This window comes from Sus scrofa, chromosome 12 (genome assembly GCF_054392235.1).
Source record: "Sus scrofa isolate SSC_HxYL_T2T_F1_AM1 chromosome 12, Sscrofa_HxYL_maternal_Yorkshire_Landrace_v2.0, whole genome shotgun sequence".
Classification (NCBI taxonomy): Eukaryota; Metazoa; Chordata; class Mammalia; order Artiodactyla; family Suidae; genus Sus; species Sus scrofa.
This window is the reverse complement of record NC_139394.1, coordinates 53,316,338-53,333,350: the sequence shown is the minus strand read 5'-3', so window position 1 is coordinate 53,333,350 and position 17,013 is coordinate 53,316,338. Positions and strand designations below refer to the sequence as shown.

General features: G+C 53.2%; 1 protein-coding gene across 20 annotated transcripts in view; it reads right to left on the bottom strand.

The window, feature by feature from the left end:
* Positions 1 to 1,826: 1,826 nt before the first annotated feature.
* RAP1GAP2 (RAP1 GTPase activating protein 2) overlaps positions 1,827 to 17,013 on the bottom strand; it is a 212,785-nt gene continuing 197,598 nt past the window's right edge. For 14 of the 20 annotated variants that reach the window (XM_021067635.2, XM_084985484.1, XM_021067652.2 and 11 more), the window contains 8 exons: positions 16,767 to 16,904; positions 14,421 to 14,539; positions 11,476 to 11,589; positions 11,117 to 11,234; positions 10,512 to 10,638; positions 7,337 to 7,413; positions 6,924 to 6,962; positions 1,827 to 6,045 (listed from right to left, as the gene is read on the bottom strand). In XM_021067635.2, coding sequence (XP_020923294.1) covers positions 6,954 to 6,962; positions 7,337 to 7,413; positions 10,512 to 10,638; positions 11,117 to 11,234; positions 11,476 to 11,589; positions 14,421 to 14,539; positions 16,767 to 16,904 — 702 coding nt within the window. In that variant the 3' untranslated portion in view covers positions 1,827 to 6,045; positions 6,924 to 6,953. The remainder of the gene's footprint in view (positions 6,046 to 6,923; positions 6,963 to 7,336; positions 7,414 to 10,511; positions 10,639 to 11,116; positions 11,235 to 11,475; positions 11,590 to 14,420; positions 14,540 to 16,766; positions 16,905 to 17,013) is intronic. The other 6 variants (XR_014821518.1, XR_014821524.1, XR_014821523.1 and 3 more) reach the window with 1 other exon arrangement.

Here is a 17,013-nt window from a genome sequence, read left to right as displayed (position 1 = left end):
TAATGGGTTGTTTGATTGAATAAATGAGATAATACAGTCAGTTCTGTTGTAATACTTACTTTGAAAGTAGGAATTTGGTCCAATGCAAATCGGCTTGTGAGGGGAAATTTTGAGCATCATGCAAATTGCACATTTGATTATGCAACTCTTGCATGAGGAGTACTAGGTGCACACAAAAAACCACACCCAGATGAATCAAGCTGCAAAGGAACACACAAAACACACATGCACATACCTCAAACATCTGCCAGCTGCCTCGGTGCCCCATGTGTATTATGAGCCACACCCAACCGTCTTGGTAGGACTGTCTATCCAATTTCAGAAAATCTCTCGTTCTCCTTTTTCACAATAACCCACAACCTTCCAACACCCACTTCCACAATCAAACTCCAAGTCTGTTTCAAAGTAAAATACTGCGTTTATTGTAGTGTTTACAGATGTCTTAACCACGTAATGCATATAAAACCATGCTACAATGTTCACCGAGTTCCTCTCCATTTATTTCTGTTTGCCACTAAGTTCTTAAGGGTTGTGTGCCCAGCCTTATTTTGTCCCATAAGCCCTGTGGTTGCACAATTTTGCAGAGTGGTGATTTTTTTAGAAATTAGTATGTCATGCTGTAGAAGAACGGACTGTATGTAGACTGCTCATGGTAGTCTTTAATAAATGCCAGTGGTTATTATTATGGCGATAACAATTATTGAAACTCGGGGGCTTGAATAACACTTGGCCTTTTTTCCCAAAGCTCTTTCCCAATTATGAATTCACTTTTATCCTCATGCTTTGCATGTGGATTACTTTTCCTATTATTACCTAAAAGAAAATCCAAATCCAGGTAAGCCATTTGCCCAAGATCACATAACCAAGACTTAGAAAGTAAGGGCTGTGCCTGGCTTTCAAATTTCTTAAGAGAAATACAGATGACTTCTAAATCTACATCCAAACTTTGTAAAGCAAAATGTGCATAAGAGTGTGGGCGTTTGGGAGTCACAGAGGGATAGGAGAGCGAGCATTCCATCATGAAAGAATCCTTGAAGAGGTGAATGGGAATGTGGAAAGAAAGTGGGCAGAGAGGAAAAAATTGCAGGATAGGGACGATTCAGTGAATAGCAGCGGATCTCAAACTCACATGTCTACAAGGGCCAAGCAAATAACAGAAAGGAGTGAAATGCTCCAGGTGTAAACACTTAGGAAGGTAGGGCCCACGGTACACTCAGGTCCCACCAAAGGGGTGGCCTCTAGGGAGCTCTAACCAAAAGAGCCACGCCTAAGGAGTGATCCAGCATCTGATTTTTTTTTTTTTTTTTTTTTTTTTGGTCTTTTTGCCATTTCTTGGGCTGCTCCCGAGGCATATGGAGGTTCCCAGGCTACAGGTCTAATTGGAGCTGCAGCCACCGGCCTATGCCACAGCCACAGCAACGCGGGATCCGAGCCGTGTCTGTGACCTACATCACAGCTTACGGCAACGCCGGATCGTTAACCCACTGAGCAAGGCCAGGGACCTGAACCCACAACCTCATGGTTTCTAGTCGGATTTGTTAACCACTGCGCCATGACGGGAACTCCCCCGCATCTGATTTTTAAGAGAAGCAGAAATTTCAGATTCCATGGGAAATTCCTAGGTTTAAAAAAAAAAAAAAAGTTTAATTGCTGTCAAGTTTCTAAACATCAGCCACTAATTAAAAAACACAAAACACTTCTCAGGTCAAGATAACACATCCACAGGCCAGATACAGTCCATGGGCGGCCAGTATTCAACCTCTTGTGACCTGCAAGGCAATGCTCAGGTCTAGGGCGCAGGAAGCAAAGACGACTGAACACTGACGGACACAAAATATCTTATTTATTGTCAATTTCTGCAAAGACACATGTAAGCAACAAAATATACATTTGTCGACCTTTAGAATTTGTTTTATACATTAACAAATACAATATGCTACCCTAGCAATAAATTAAATGTACACTATTTACATGACCTAGGCAGTCAGGGGTCTACAAATCACCTCCTCACCAAGAGGAAAAACAGAAAAGTCATCATTACACAGGTCATCGTTTCCAAGCTACACTTCTGGGGTTCTAGCACACAGAGGCATCTCGTCACAATTAAACGGCAGCACTCCGGGCTGCAGTGCGGAAGGACCACGCCCGAGACAGGGGAGAGCTGGCACACATGCTGAGGAGTGGGAAGGGGGGATGGGACCCTTCCAAGCGGAAATGTCACAAAATCAGAAATGATGGCATCTACATTCCAGTCCTTCCAGCCAAACATCCTCTCCCCGGGGCTGACAATGTATAGGACGGGGCCGCTGCCCCCACGGCCTCTCACTAGGCAGGACTTCACTGTCCTCAGCCTTCGTGGGACTTGCCTCCTTCCTCCCAAAGGGGCTCATGGCCCAGCTGAAAGGAGGGAGATGTGGGATTGGGGCGGGCAAGGCGCTGGTGGGAAAATAGCTAGCAGAGCCTAGCAGAATGCCCAGCCGGGCCCCAAGGTTGCAGGGACAGCCCTGGCAAACTGCTGATTCACCCTGCCTCTGAGAAAGGGGTCCCTAGAGGCCAGGGGGGAGGGGGCAGGAGCCATGGGGGTCCCTGCAGGCCACCAAGAGCCATAAGATCTACTTGAACTCTGGCCAGTCTCCCACGACAACAGACCTGTCTCTGTTGACTGAGAATTGAATGAAGGTAGTGTTTGGATTGGCACCTTAAACAATCAGGCCTAGGTTTTCACCTTTGTTTAAGGGTGAGGGACAAAGAGCTTTCTTGTATCGCTTTTCCTCTTAATGCAAAAATAAAGGAAAGTGAGGTCGGGTTCACTGCCTCTTTGGCCTGACCTCCACCCCCATTACAGACAAAGGCTGAAGAATGGATGTCACTGGAACAGTCTCCTGGAAGCTCGTTCCTTCCCTCTTTTTTTTGCCCCCAGCTACATCCCAGACCCCAGGGCTCTCATGGACAACATCTCAGAGAGCATCTTTCCTGATAAAAGAAGCAAGACAGAGGCCCACCAGCACCCTAGGCGGCTGACACCTCCCAGCCAGTGTCAAGGCACCAGTTACCTGGCCTCTTCCCAAACTCAAGGCCCCAGGAAATGCAGCACCCCCACAGGTGGTGACAAAAACAGACCTCTGGATCGTGAGTTCTCATCCCAGCTCTGCCACTAGCTGACTACGGAACCTCGAGCAAGCTGTTCTCCCTTTGCTGGAGCTGAAGTTTCTCATCTGGAAGATGAAACGGTTGGATGCGATGCTAAAAGGGGCCCAGAAGGCTTGGACGTGGAGATGAAGCTGACAAGGCTGAACCATAGACTAGTTTTCCAGAAACACCATTTCCATTCATGAGCATAGACAGAAACGCTGGCTAAGACCTTCTCTCTTAAAAAGAGCTCTCTTGAGCTCTTTTTGTATCTGTTTTTAAGCATCAAGTCACCAGAGGTATGTGGGTGCCCTACAGAGCCTGAAAAGTAGAGCTTCTTCTGTGAGTCACGCAGGTCCCAGAGCCAGAGACACTTCTCCTGGGGGACGCCTCAAAAACCAGTAAGAGCACCGCAGGATGAGCCTAGTCGCAAGGACCAGTGAGGCTGGAGCAACCGCTGAGCCCCAAGACCAGCTGGGGCAATAAAAGGAAAGACATTTTAGAGGAAAGCAGATGCACAAGGGGTGCGAAGGAAGCAGCCTCCTGGACCCAGGCTGCCTGTTTTGTGGTCCAGAGGGATGAGGGGAAACTGGCCTGTCCCTGTCCTCCGCCTCCCCTTTAGCCCTGGGACCTGAGGTGGGGGCTGGTCCTGGACACTCTGGAAGCCACAGGATGAACTTTCTAGGTGTGATGAGGCAGAACCCAAGGGAGAGACATTTCAGATCCTGCCAGGAGCACGCCATTAGCAAACAGAGGGTAGAGGCCACTCCTAAGGTCAGTTTCTGGGGGGGGCCACCTATGCCTCTCACACACCTCGCCATCCTGGCCGCTGGGTGTGGGGGTTGCAGGGCAAGCAGCCAGAGCATTGGGGAAGGTAGATAGAAGGTTCCCAAGTAGCACAGAACGGGGACAACCTGAAAACCCCAGACGACCCCTAAACCACGACAAACACAGCACAGCACAACCACCAGGCAGCTGTAAATACCAGCTACCCAGAGACGCGAGCCAGAACCTGGAACAGTTTTTAAAGAAATGCATTTTGACCTTTCAAGTTCCTTCAGAAACCCAGCCAACAGAACGCTGCCAGAATCCGCGGGCCTCATTCCAGCAGCGGGTGCTGCTACAGGGATTTTTAATAAAAGCTAAACAGACATTGGTTGACCTGCTAACTAGAATCAATCTTACCAGGCTAGTACTTGAAGGAACCATATTTTCCAGAAAGTATGAGGGGAGAGGTCCACCCAAGGCTGCAAACTGGGTCCCACAAAGTCCACGTGCGTTGGGGATGCAGGATCAAGGTTTTTGCTCTAACAGTAAAAGCAATGGGGCAACTGCCACATCCGTCAAAATCGAGAGTAACATTTACATGTCCTGCCTTGGGAATAGGCCCAGATCCCAAGGCGAATAAAGCATTTGGTTGGAAATTTTTATCGCATGCTCATTAAAGCAGGAGCCCGGCCTGTGTCAGCCTGGCAGCCCCATGTCACTGAGGCCCCGTATGTACTTGGAGCTGTAGCACCTCAAGGGTCTGCTCTTCAGACTTTGTTTACCTTGGAAGATGCCTTGCCTGACACCCCACCACTGCCAGGCAGCGGAAATGACCTATCACACCGCAGACTCAGACGGGGGAGAAGGAAGGATGGGGCCGCTTCCCAGAGTGTGAGCTGGCTCAGCCCCGCCAAGGTGGCTCTGGCTAAGGGTATAGGCAACAAGTGGTGTCTGAACGGCACCCAGCTAGGGCCCAGGGTGCAGGAATCCCACCAACGTGACAGCTGTCTACAGACCTGTGGCTGGAGAGGGGAACACGAAGATTTGGAGGTGGGGGCTGAGGAGCAAGCCCTGGTAGGGCCCAAAGGGCTTGGTAGCTAGAAAGAGCCCCCCGCCCCACAAGGCAGCACTGGGCCCCCTACAGAGGCCAGGCATCGAAACTGCTCCTTCCCCACACGTAGCTTGACCAACCTGACCAGTCATGCCCCACCTCAGCTCTAGGGCCCTCACCTAAGTCAGAGGCCGAAGTAACTCTTTGTGCCTCCCAAGAACCTCCACGACCGGCAGAGACCTGAATCCCAGCCCAGCCCTCAGCCCTGAGGTTTCCCTTGGTCCCAGCTGCTGCCTTTCCCTGAATTCCTTCCCACTCCTGTGCCCACCTCTTCACGGCAAAAGTGTCTGCTCACAGGGTAGAGACCAGTGGCGCCTCCCAGAGCCACCACATAGGCCTGCAGGAAATGAGGCCATCCAGGAAGAGCCTAATGCCCAGCTGGGTCTCAGCTTCAACTGGCCACGCAGCTCGAGACACACGGGCAACAGGGATGGAGGCAGCCTGGGCCTGAGGTCGGCAGATGGGTAAGAAGCTCCCAGCACAGACGCAAACAGACATTTGGGAGCTCCGGACACGTGGGAGCAGCAGGACCAATTTTTATCAGGACGCCTTCCAGAACAGCAACCAACTGGGGCTCCTAGAAAGGCGCTCCTTCTACCACCACTAAATGCCTGCGCTGTGGCCACAGCCTCCTGCCTACCACGTCCAGGACACGGTGTCGCCTCTCCCCAGGGCGCAGTGCCTGCTGTCGGCCTCTGCTGCCCGCCTCACCATTCTCTCTGCCTCTCTGGTCTCTGACGGGGCCCCAGGTACCCCCTTGCCCAACTCATCCCCTTGCAGACAAAACATGATGACAAGTGACCCAGACACACAGCACATCGGGTGGTCAGGAGCAGGGGGAGCCCGGAGGCATGAGGCCTGGTCCGGAGATGGGGAAGTGCTGGCGGGGATGGGCTGTGGCCAGCCTGGGACCCTGGGATAGACCACTGGTCTGGTGGGCAGGTGGCCAGTGGAGAAGCAGGCCTGTGACAGAGTAGTGGACGGCACCCCCAAACTGCTGGAATAGGAGCCTTCTCCGAGACAGAATCGGGGCTTCCCTGGAAAAGACAAGGAGAGTGGAGAGGATGAGCAGTCAGTAGGTAATGCAGGGAGGAGACGGCGCGCCCGTAGCCATCGCACACTGAACACGTTTGGGACCGGAGGCTGCCAGATACAAGGGTTCAGACCTTCTACGGCCTGAGAAGTTGGGCCTAAACGTTACTTTGGTGAACAAGGCACCTTGAGCACATGACGGGAGTTGGAGTGGGTGTCAACATTCCCGTTTTCATACATGAGAGTCACATGATGGGGGCTCAGCTGTGACCCTCCCCTTGGTTCCACATGTGACTCATACCCCTGGGAGCCCCAAGGCAGGGAGGCTGGGAGGTCAGATGGGTCTCTAGCAACTTCCTCAGCAGGAGGCCCGGCCTTGGCGATGGAGAGCGGGACCCATGGCCTGCTCTGCTGAAAACCTCGCCCCCGCCCCCAGCCGAGGCTGGGCGCAGGGTCCCCCTTGGACTCGTCTCGCACATCATTTAGGGAATCAGGGCATCTCTGCATGCACAGGGAGGACGTGTCTAAAGACACACAGAAGGAGAGGCTGCCAAAATGCGGAGGCCAGGAGGCCAACTGAGGAAGGAAGGCTCTGGGCTGCTGCCCTCCACCTGCTGGAATGAGCTCCTTCGGGGGAAGGGAGACCCACTCAGCAAATCTGGCCCCGTCCTAACAAGCAACCCTTCCCATCAGCACCCAAGGCCGTCTGCCCTCTTGCCCACCCAGACCTGGACCCCTTCACAGAGGCTCTGCGGAAGAGGTGACAGGCCCTCCCCAGAGATCAGCACCTCTCAGGCCACTTTCAGGTTATCAGGCCACCAGTACCCAGACCTTAGTGACACGCCTTCCCTCGTGGCCGCAGCAGGACCAACCCTTGACCCACCTTTGACAAGCGAAGGACTCCTCTTTCCCATTAGTGACCCTGTTTCAAGAAAAATCCATACAAGAGTTTTCAGTAACTAGACGTAATCGCAGCTTCTGTACGTTCAGCGCTCAACACTCCAGGGAGCCCAGGAAGGGGCATGAGGCCCCAGAAGCCAACAGTTCCCAGCCCGCTATGGGTGTGGTTCCAACACAGGAAGTGTTGCAAAGGTGGCTGGTGACCCCCGGGCTGATGCCTGCACCATGTGGGGAGCAGCATCACCCCCAGATCCGATCAGCACTTGCGTTCCCCAGATGTGAAGTGTGAGGGGCCCTCTTCCTCTCCCCCCAGGAAGGAGAGCCGGCTTCTGGAGGAGGATGGAATGTGGGGGGGGGGGAGCTCCCCCTGCTACCCCCAAGCCCCTATACCCTTACCGCACTGGAGCTGGCGTGGGTGAGCTTATCAAAGCGGAATTTCAGGTTTGACCTCGGGGAGTTTCTGCTTTTGACTTCTAGGAAAAAGAAGAATGCCCTTGAGAGAAAGGTGGAGATACAGAGGTTGGGCTGGGGGGCTGGATAGGGAGGCCAGGAGAAGGGGGGGCCTCCTCTCCACTAGGCACTCTAGCTGACTTGTTCATGAGCGCCAGCTCTTAAATTTTTAGAAATGTAATCTGGTTGTTAAACAGGTTTTGTTTTTTTTCCCCAATTATTTAAGCTTACAGTTCAATAAATTATTTTCATCAAAGGTAATAAATATTCAGAACGCATCACTTCCTAGTTATTTCCCTACATTTTACTATTATCTATTCTCCTCGGGTTATTTACATCTATTATATCTGTCTGGTAGTTTGTTCTCAACTCCACATCACACTAGATGCTTGAGATTGGCCACGGCAGGAATACTCGCATCACAGAAATCAGCAAATGCTATGAGTCAGAGCTTAATTTACTGTCTTCTTGTCTATACTTAAGAAATCAGTGGGGAGGACTTCCCGTGCTGGCTCAGCGGTTAACGAATCCGACTAGGAACCATGAGGTTGCGGGTTCGATCCCTGGCCTTGCTTAGTGGGTTAAGGATCTGGCGTTGCCGTGAGCTGTGGTGTAGGTTGCAGACGCGGCTCGGATCCTGCATTGCTGTGGCTCTGGCGTAGGCTGGCAACTACAGCTTCGATTAGACCCCTAACCTGGGAACCTCCATATGCTGCAGAAGCGGCCCTAGAAATGCCAAAAATACAAAAAAAAAAAAAAAGAAAGAAAGAAATCAGTGGGGAAAATATTAATATAAGATTAAACTTGAAAATGTGTTTGTCTATAGCCATTACATCACGAATAGCCCAAAAAGTAAAAGAATCCTCTTCCAGTATCTGATTCCACAAAGCAGGTGCTCCCAGCACTGACAAAATATTATCAATCCTCATTCATGTCAGAACTACATTTGTTCACCAGTTGAAACCTTCCATTTTCTACAGATACAAAGAGGGTGGGAAAATATCAATAGAAGCATTTTGTGAGAATCAATTGGCTCTGTGGGATTTATAGAGTTCTTCAACACAGCTGACATTTTAAGCCAGATAACTCTTTGTGGGAGGGGCTGCCCTGTCCGCTGTAGGAATGGTTAGCAGCTTCCCTGACCTCTGCCCGCTAGATGCCGGCAGCACACGTCCCTTCCACAAGCAAAATCAAAAATTCTTGGACCTGGAGTTCCTGTCATGGTGCAGGGGTTAACGAATCCGACTAGGAACCATGAGGTTGCGGGTTCGATCGCTGGCCTTGCTCAGTGGGTTAAGGATCCGGCATTGCTGTGAGCTGTGGTGTTGGTTGTAGATCCCGCGTTGCTGTGGCTCTGGTGTAGGCCGGCGGCTACAGCTCCCATTAGACCCCTAGCCTGGGACCCTCCATATGCCACGGAAGTGGCCCTAGAATAGGCAAAAAGACAAAAAAAAAAAAAAAAAAAATTCTTGGACCTGGCAAATGTGCCCTGGGGGGCAACATCGCCCCCAGGTGAGACCCAGTGACTACACTACTGTCCTATTCCTGTTATTTAACAAATACTTCGGTTAACAGCTCCAACTCTCTTCTAACCGTAAGTTCATTTACTCTTCACACAACCAACCATATCTGGTAGGAACAAAATCATGCCATTTGCAGCAACATGAATAGAACTAGAGACTCTCCTCCCGAGTAAAGTCAGTCAGAAAGAGAAAGACAAATACCATACGATATCACTTATATCTGGAATCTCATATACGGCACAAAGGAACCTTTTCACAGAAAAGAAAACCATGGACTTGGAGAACAGACGTGTGGTTGCCAAGGGGGAAGGGGAGGCAGTGGGGTGGACTGGGAGCTTGGGGTAAACAGATGCATAATGTTGCCTTCGGGATGGATTAGCAATGGGATCCTTGCTGTGTCGCCCTGGGAACTCTGTCTAGTCACTTATATCGGAACATGTAATGTGAGAAAAAAGAATGTATACATGTAAGTGTAACTGGGTCCCCATGCTGTGCAGTAGAAAAAAAATATATATGTAAATAAATGATAAAAAAAAAGAAAAGAAACTATTCTGCTCCCACCCTCTTTCACTGGGGGAAACGGAAGCACAGAAAGACTCAGTAACTTGCCCAATGGCACATCCCTGGTAAGGGGGAAATCCAGGGTTTGGACCCAGACTCCAGAGTCCTGGCACACACTCAGCTGTGCTCCTTGCAGGGGAGCCCAAAGCTCTGATTTCCAGGCACCCCCAGGGCCCAGCGGTGCCTACACACCTCCGCTTGGATGCCCCTCAGGCTCCAACCCTTCCCGCTTCTCTGCCCGACTTTAGGGATCACAGAACCCTGAAAAGCCAGACTCCTTGCCTTCCCTGAGGCCCCACTACTGGGCCCGGACAATCCTTGAATCCACGTCCTTGTCCCATCGCCCCAGACACCCCCCAGATCTATGGCTCCATCACCCCTCACTGCCCACCGTGACCCCTCTCTGATCTCCCTCCTGCGCTGACTCCCCATCAATCCTTTCTGCTCAGCCAGCTGTAGCCGCCATCTCTCTCCTCTAGATGGCGCTTCTCTTCTTAAGAACTCTCAAGACTTAAGACCCTCCAATGGCTTCCACTGCTGGCAGGATAATGCAAAATCCTCACCAGAGTCCTGCGGTGGCCCCAGTCGGTTGCTCTAACCACTGTCTCCTCCTTCACATAGCCCCTCCACATAGCCCCTCCCCACCCTCCAGCTGCACTGAATCAGAACGTGGCCTCCGGATTCCCCCAGGAGGCGCCACTGCTGTTCCATCCACCTGTAACACTCTTCCCACCCCTTACACTGCAGGGTGGTCGTTGTGACAAAGGGGCTCTGGGTTGGTGACAGGGAGGGGTGAGATGTCAGAGCAAAGAGCTTCAGCTTTGGAATCACACAACCCCATCCCTGAACTCTCTGAGCCTCAGCAGCCACATGAATAAGGAGAGGATGAGAACACAGGCCTCTGACGAGGGATAAACAGATGCCCTACCTCTGCGGGACTGGAATGGAAACAGGCCAGTACACCTGGGACACATGCCAAGCCACAGCCTGCCCCCTGTCGCCCACCCTGTGCATACCACCCACAGGACGCCACTGACCTGTGGGACTCCGGCTCATGATGACGGGGGTGGCGGATGCCCCCAGGCTGGGGCTCTCGCTGCTCGGGGACGGGCTGTAGACAAACACCTCCTGCTTGAAGGGTGAGGTTGTGGATGGCTGGCTGCTCTGGGGAGAGAGACGGGGTGAACAAGGCCAGCCCCAACCTCGGCAGGCCTGACACAGGCCCCTCCTCTCCCCTCCCCTCCCCCCCAGGCAGGTCCAAGGCAGCCGCCGACTCCCACTCCCCACTTAACACCTGCTCTTTGCCTCTGCTGCCTCCAACCCGACTCCAACCTCCTGCCCTACACCCCCACAAGTAACCCTCACCCAGCCCCATAGGGAGGGCTGATGGCTCTCTCCTCCAGCTGGAGACCCCATGGCAGGGACACCATTCAGTCTGGTCTCTGACCCCTGCTGCAGCTCCTAGGTCACCACTGCTCCCAGAGGGTGGAGACGGCTGACTGGACCCCCTCTTGCTGCCACACTTCCCCTTCTATCCGCAGACCAGGCTCTGCCCACAGTAGCTATTTTAAGAGCGAGCGGTATCTGGCTGGGCCCAGGGCGCCCCTCCCTGCTCCCCAGGGTCAGACAGGGCCACACCTACCCCACTGTCACACTCCTCTATGGCCTCCCCCTCCCCCGCCGTGCTGCTAAAGCTGCTGGTGCTGGAGGAGGAGCGGGAGATGTTGGCTCGGCCGTTCTCTTTCAACTTGATGAAGGGCCTGTAAGAACAGGAAGTCAGGCAGGCCCTGGTCACACATGGAGACACCTCCCCAGGCTCTCCCTGGGACTGAGGGCAGGTCAGGCCTAGCAGACCCACCCCCCACCCCATGCCCTTGCCCGTGGGCTTTTCTGTTCCAGAGAGTTCCAAGGCAAGAGTTGCTGGCTCTCAGCTTGCCTGGAGCAGAGTGCATATACAGCAGGTGGCTAAAGCCAGCCCCTCTCCCACCCCCACTCTCTTACTTCTCCTTGTTGGGGCAGATTTCCGGAGAGCTGGGGTTAGATGAGGTCTCAGATTTTATCTCTTGAGAAGAGTGTCCACCCTCTGGGGTCTTGGGGTTGCTGGATGCACTGTCACTGAGGAAATGAGGATGAAGAGGAGTGAGGCCATGGGGCCAGACCCCAATCCCCACCCCACCCGCAGGCCAGAGAAAGAGCCCTGACCAGCTCTCAGCACCATGGGCGCCGGTGGGGTCAGAGCCCCCCCTACCAGAGCACGGCCACCAGGACCTCCGTTGCCACTGGAGCCCGCCCCTGCCCCCAGACACTGCAGCAGACAACAGAAGGCTCTGCTCCATCAGGGGCTGCTCTAGGCTCCTGGTGAGAGTCAAGAGCTTCCATGTAAGAGTGCTGGCTTGATGCCCCCGAGCCCAAGTCCACCCCCCACCCAAGCTGGTCATCCCACCTGGCAGAGCTCCAGGTCCACAACAGGCCCCAGAGGGAACGGAGGGGGCCTGGGACATCCACCACTCGACAGGGAAAAAAACCAATGCACGTGGGGTCCTCGGGGTGCCGGCAGGGCCACCTGCTGCCTAACTCAGGGAACCCACTTCACAAAGACTGTAAAATGGGCTCCCTGGATCCGGGTGTGGAAGTGGCCCTGGTGCTGGGAGGGGGCATCTGGATAAGGGGGCCACTCACAGCCTGGGGCTCCAGGGTTTCTTCCTCCTCTAGTTTAACAAAACCCACTGATGCCCATTGTTTGCCCTGTGCCCGCTACTGGGGGCATGATGGCCCCATCCGCGGTGCACTTCTATTTTTATAACAGCTGTGCTGAAATCCACATGCAGTTCACCCATTTTTAAGGTGTGCGATTCAACGGTTTTTACTATATTCACAGGGTTGTGCAATCATCACCAAAATGTGAAGTTAAAATATTTCAGTCCTCCCCCCTAAAAACACTCTAGGACCTCCTCACAATCACTGCCCATTCTACCCCCCACCTTCACCCCCGCCTGGGCCACTGGTCTACTTTCTGCCCCTCTGGGTTTGCCTGGGTGGGACATTTCGCAGCAGTGGAATCACCCAGTACAGTGTGGTCTTTTTGCGAATGGCTCCTTTTACTCAGCATAGCGTTTTTGAGGCTCATATGTTTCTAAAAGGTATCAGTACGTCGCTCCTTTTTCTTGCAAAATAAGATTCCATTTTCTGGATATACCACATTGTATTTGTCCAGTCATCGAGTGACGGACGTTTGGACCGCCTCCACCTGGGGCTGTTATGAATCATACCACCAAGACCACCTACGTGCTAGTTTTTAGGTAGACATATGTGTCCTTTCTCTTAAGCACATATCTAGGAGGGGAATGGCTGGGTCCTTTGATAATTCTCTGTTGCACCCTCTGGGGAACTGCTAGACTGTTTTCCCAAGCAGCTGCATCATTTGACTTTGCCATCAGCTGCACACTCTCCATATCCCTGTCAACACAGTGCTATTATCTGTCTTTTTTTTTTTAATTCTAGCATCCCAGAGGCAAGAGGTGTTTCAATGCACGTTTAATGAGGTTGCTAATGACTTCCTAATGATCTGCCCAAGCAGGAGTCTGGATCATGAAGCTAGACGTCCCTGCACACCTGCCACAGCTGACCCTCCCTCCTGGACTGTCCCCTCTCCTGGCGTCTGAGATCTACGCCCCAGCCCACACTGCCAGGCTCTTTCCTCTCTCATCTTCTTCCCAATCTTATTCACCAGCTCTCCTCTCTCCACTTGCCCTTAAATGCAGGTCTTCCCCAGGCATTCTTTTTTTTTTTTTTTTTTTTTTTTGTCTTTTTTGCCATTTCTTGGGCTGCTCCCAAGGCATATGGAGGTTCCCAGGCTAGGGGTCAAATGGGAGCTACAGCTGCCAGCCTACACCAGAGCCACAGCAATGCAGGATCCGAGCCGTGTCTGCGACCTACACCACAGCTCACATCAACGCCGGATCGTTAACCCACTGAGCAAGCGCAGGGACCGAACCCGCAACCTCATGGTTCCTAGTCGGATTCGTTAACCACTGTGCCATGACGGGAACTCCTCCCCAGGCATCCTAAACACCTCTTGAAACGCCACCTCCACCCCCAGAGATGCCCATCTCATCTCCTCCGGTCAAGGCCTCTCTCCCAAGCTCAATACCTGCAGTTCTGACCACTCTCAGCTCTGTCCTTCTCTCCTGGGGGCCCCACAAGGACCCACCTACATGTGTAGGTTCCAAACAGAGCTTTCCAGCCCCTCCATAAACCGACCCTGGTCCTGCATGCCCAAGCTCAGGGGACGGTGCCACCATTCGGGGCTGCTGACAGACAACGTAGAGACCCGGACGTCAAAACCAAAGTGCCCCCCTTTCCCTCACAAGACTGTAAGCTTCTGGAAGGCAGGGTTGCATCTTCTGTAGCTCTTGTCGGAGCACGGAGCCCAACAGGTGGCAGCCATCAGGAGATGCTGCTCGCAGAACTAAAGGACAAGCGGGCTCAGCAATGAAAGGGTCGGAACGATCACTGGCAGGGACAGGTTAAGTATAATGCAATATGAGAGCTGCTTTTTAAAAGAAAAGAAAGAACATTCCAGAAGCCTAGAGGATGGTTCGATGAACTCTGCCTGGCAGAATCAGGGAAGGTTTCCATAAGCATGGACATTTGCTTAAGTACTGGGGGAAAAAAAAAAGAGGCAAAGAAAGCAAAGAATCCAAGCGATGTTTCTAGTTTGGGTCAAATGAGACAAGGCTAACTTTGGAGAGTCCCGTGCTGAGACTAAGTTAAATCTGCCTCAGTGGATAAAGAGCTGAGTGAGTGACAGGAGACGTGCAGGTGCCAGGAGTGGGGACGAGGGTCGGAAGGAACCCATCTCCTGAATCTACACAGAGCCCTCCCCAAGGTGGGCATCTGACGGCTGCAGCAGTGGCAAGAGCTGCAAACCCCACATGGAGCGTTACCATCGTGTCCTGCTGTCCCCTTGGCCTTCAGAGCCCATGTGCAGACGAGGGAAGAGCCCCGACCTCCGCTTGATGGGGCTCCGAGACTGGTTCTTCGCCGTGGCCACCGCCACTGGAGGCTGCGGATAAAAGTGCCAGAGTGAGTGCTGACCTCCCAGACCCCGTCTTCTCCCCGGCTTTCCAATTTACAACGAGGTCCTGCAACCCCGCAGCTGGTCTGGAGGAGATCCCAGAAGACAGCAAGCAAGCCAGGAAGGTGGGGGGTCCAGCAACAGAAGCTGGGACCCTGAGACTCATGCCACCTGCAGCCTGTTTTCCTGTGTTCTTAACCCGAACCTTGTGGCCCCGGGAAATAATCTACCAAGGACCAGAATGCCTGGAGGAACACAGGGTCAAGGCCACCATAAGGAGAGCCCTGCATATTTAGAAGGACAGGATGATTCAAGGGGTCACAGATAGACAAATACAAAGCTGAGAGCCCTGGGAGAGCCTCTGGTCCAGCCTCCAGCTTTACCAGTGAGGAATCTGAGGAGCAGAGGAATGGGAAGATTCGGTCAAGGTCAGAGAGCAAATTACCAGCAGACGAGCACAAGGGCCCAGGGCTCCCGCCTCTGCATCTACTGCTCGTAAAGAAATGGGTCCAAGCTGGCATCTCAAAAATAAGACAGACTGAGAGCAGCAGAGGCAGGTTCACCCACAGCCCCAGGCAGGGGGAGCCCCCCAAGAATGTGCCTCTGCTTCCCCCACATGCCGGGGCGACCATGAAGAGGTTGGAGACTGAGAGGGGGAGAGGGGAGCCTATGGCCAATCTTCAGAGCCAACCAGCCCTCTAACCCAGGCCCCAGTTTCTGCCATCCACGTGCTGTGCAACCTCGGGTGGGTGGCAAAACTCTCTGGGCCTCAGTCTCCCCATCTGCAGAATGGAGCCCTGCCCTGTTCACTTCACAGACCTTCCGGGAGGAACTAGATAAGAGCTATGAAAATATTCAGTACATTCAATGAATTATGCATGAGCATTTATAATACTGATCATTAGTATCATGCTGGATACGGTCTATGACGAAAAGAAAAAAGAAAAGAAAAGCCTAATAGAAATCCAGAGTCACTTTGCTTTTTTTATTTGTTTTTTGTCTTTTTGCCATTTCTTGGGCCGCTCCCACGGCATATGGAGGGTTGCAGGCTAGGGGTTGAATCAGAGCTGTAGCCGCTGGCCTACACCACAGCCACAGCAACACAGGATCCAAGCCGCGTCTGCGACCTACACCACTGCTCACGGCAACACCGGATCCTTAACCCACTGAGCAAGGGCAGGGATTGAACCCACAACCTCATGGTTCCTAGTCGGATTCGTTAACCACTGAGCCATGAAGGGAACTCCAGAGTCACATGCTTTTTAAGAGGACTGACTGGTTCCCTCCCTGGCCAACCCCTGGGGTGAGCAGAACAGACCCAAACCCACAGACCTGCCAGGCTCCTTCCCTGAGAACCATCTACACAGTGACTGAGAGCTTAGATTCTGGATCAGAGACCTGCAGTCGAATCCCAGCTCTTCCGCTTAGCTGGGTGACCTGTGGTAAGTTACTTAACCCCTCTGGGCCTCCTTTTCCTCAAATGTGAGGCAGAGAACTAACACATTCGTACCCACGTTTAGACACCTGTCATGGGACAGACAAGGTTCAAGAATGACTTAGCTCAGAGCCTGGCCCACAGCAAGTGGGGGCGGGGCGGGAAGACAGCTACTATTATTGGGTTTATTTGTTTGTTTGTTTGTTTGTTTGTCTTTTTGCCTTTTCTGGGGCTGCTCCCATGGCATACGGAGGTTCCCAGGCTAGAGGTCTAATCAGAGCTGTAGCCGCCGGCCTATGCCACAGCCACAGCAATGCAGGATCCAAGCCGTGTCTGCAACCTACACCATAGCTCACGGCAACGCCGGATCCTTAACCCATTGAGCAAGGCCAGGGATTGAACCTGCAACCTCGTGGCTTCTAGTCAGATTCATTAACCACTGCGCCAGGACAGGAACTCCTGTTATTGTTGATAACCAAGCAAGGACGCTCCTCGCACAGCCCCTGGGCCACGAAACTCACCTCCAGGCCATTTTGCAGGCTTGGCCCTGAGGCGGCCCAGTGATCAAGGAAACTCAGAGAACAGGATGGCAAAGGGAGGGCCCGGGGTCTGGGCCAACCCCAGGTTCTGCCTGGGATGGAGGCTGCATTTCACAGGGCAGGGCCTGCCCCCCGCCCCCCAAACAGTCTGTTTCCCTCTGTCATCCTGCTCTACTTGCCCGAGGGGCCCCAAGGACCCTCCCCGGGGCCCCCATGCTGCCCCAGGGCCCTGGGCTCTCACCGAGAAGGTAGTCTTGGTGACCTCCATGCTGTTGTGGGAGATGCCCCCGCTGAGGCTGCCGGGAATGCCCCCGCTGTGCTGCTTCTTCTGGCTGCTCACCATGGTCTCCATGGAGTGGCTGCGCACGCGGATGGCCCTCTGTGGGGAGAGCAGGCAACAGGAGCCTCAGCGGTGGAGTCTGGTCCCTCCTGACGACCCTGCCTGCTTGACGTGGTCTGCAGACGCAGCCCTCGGCACGTGGACGCAG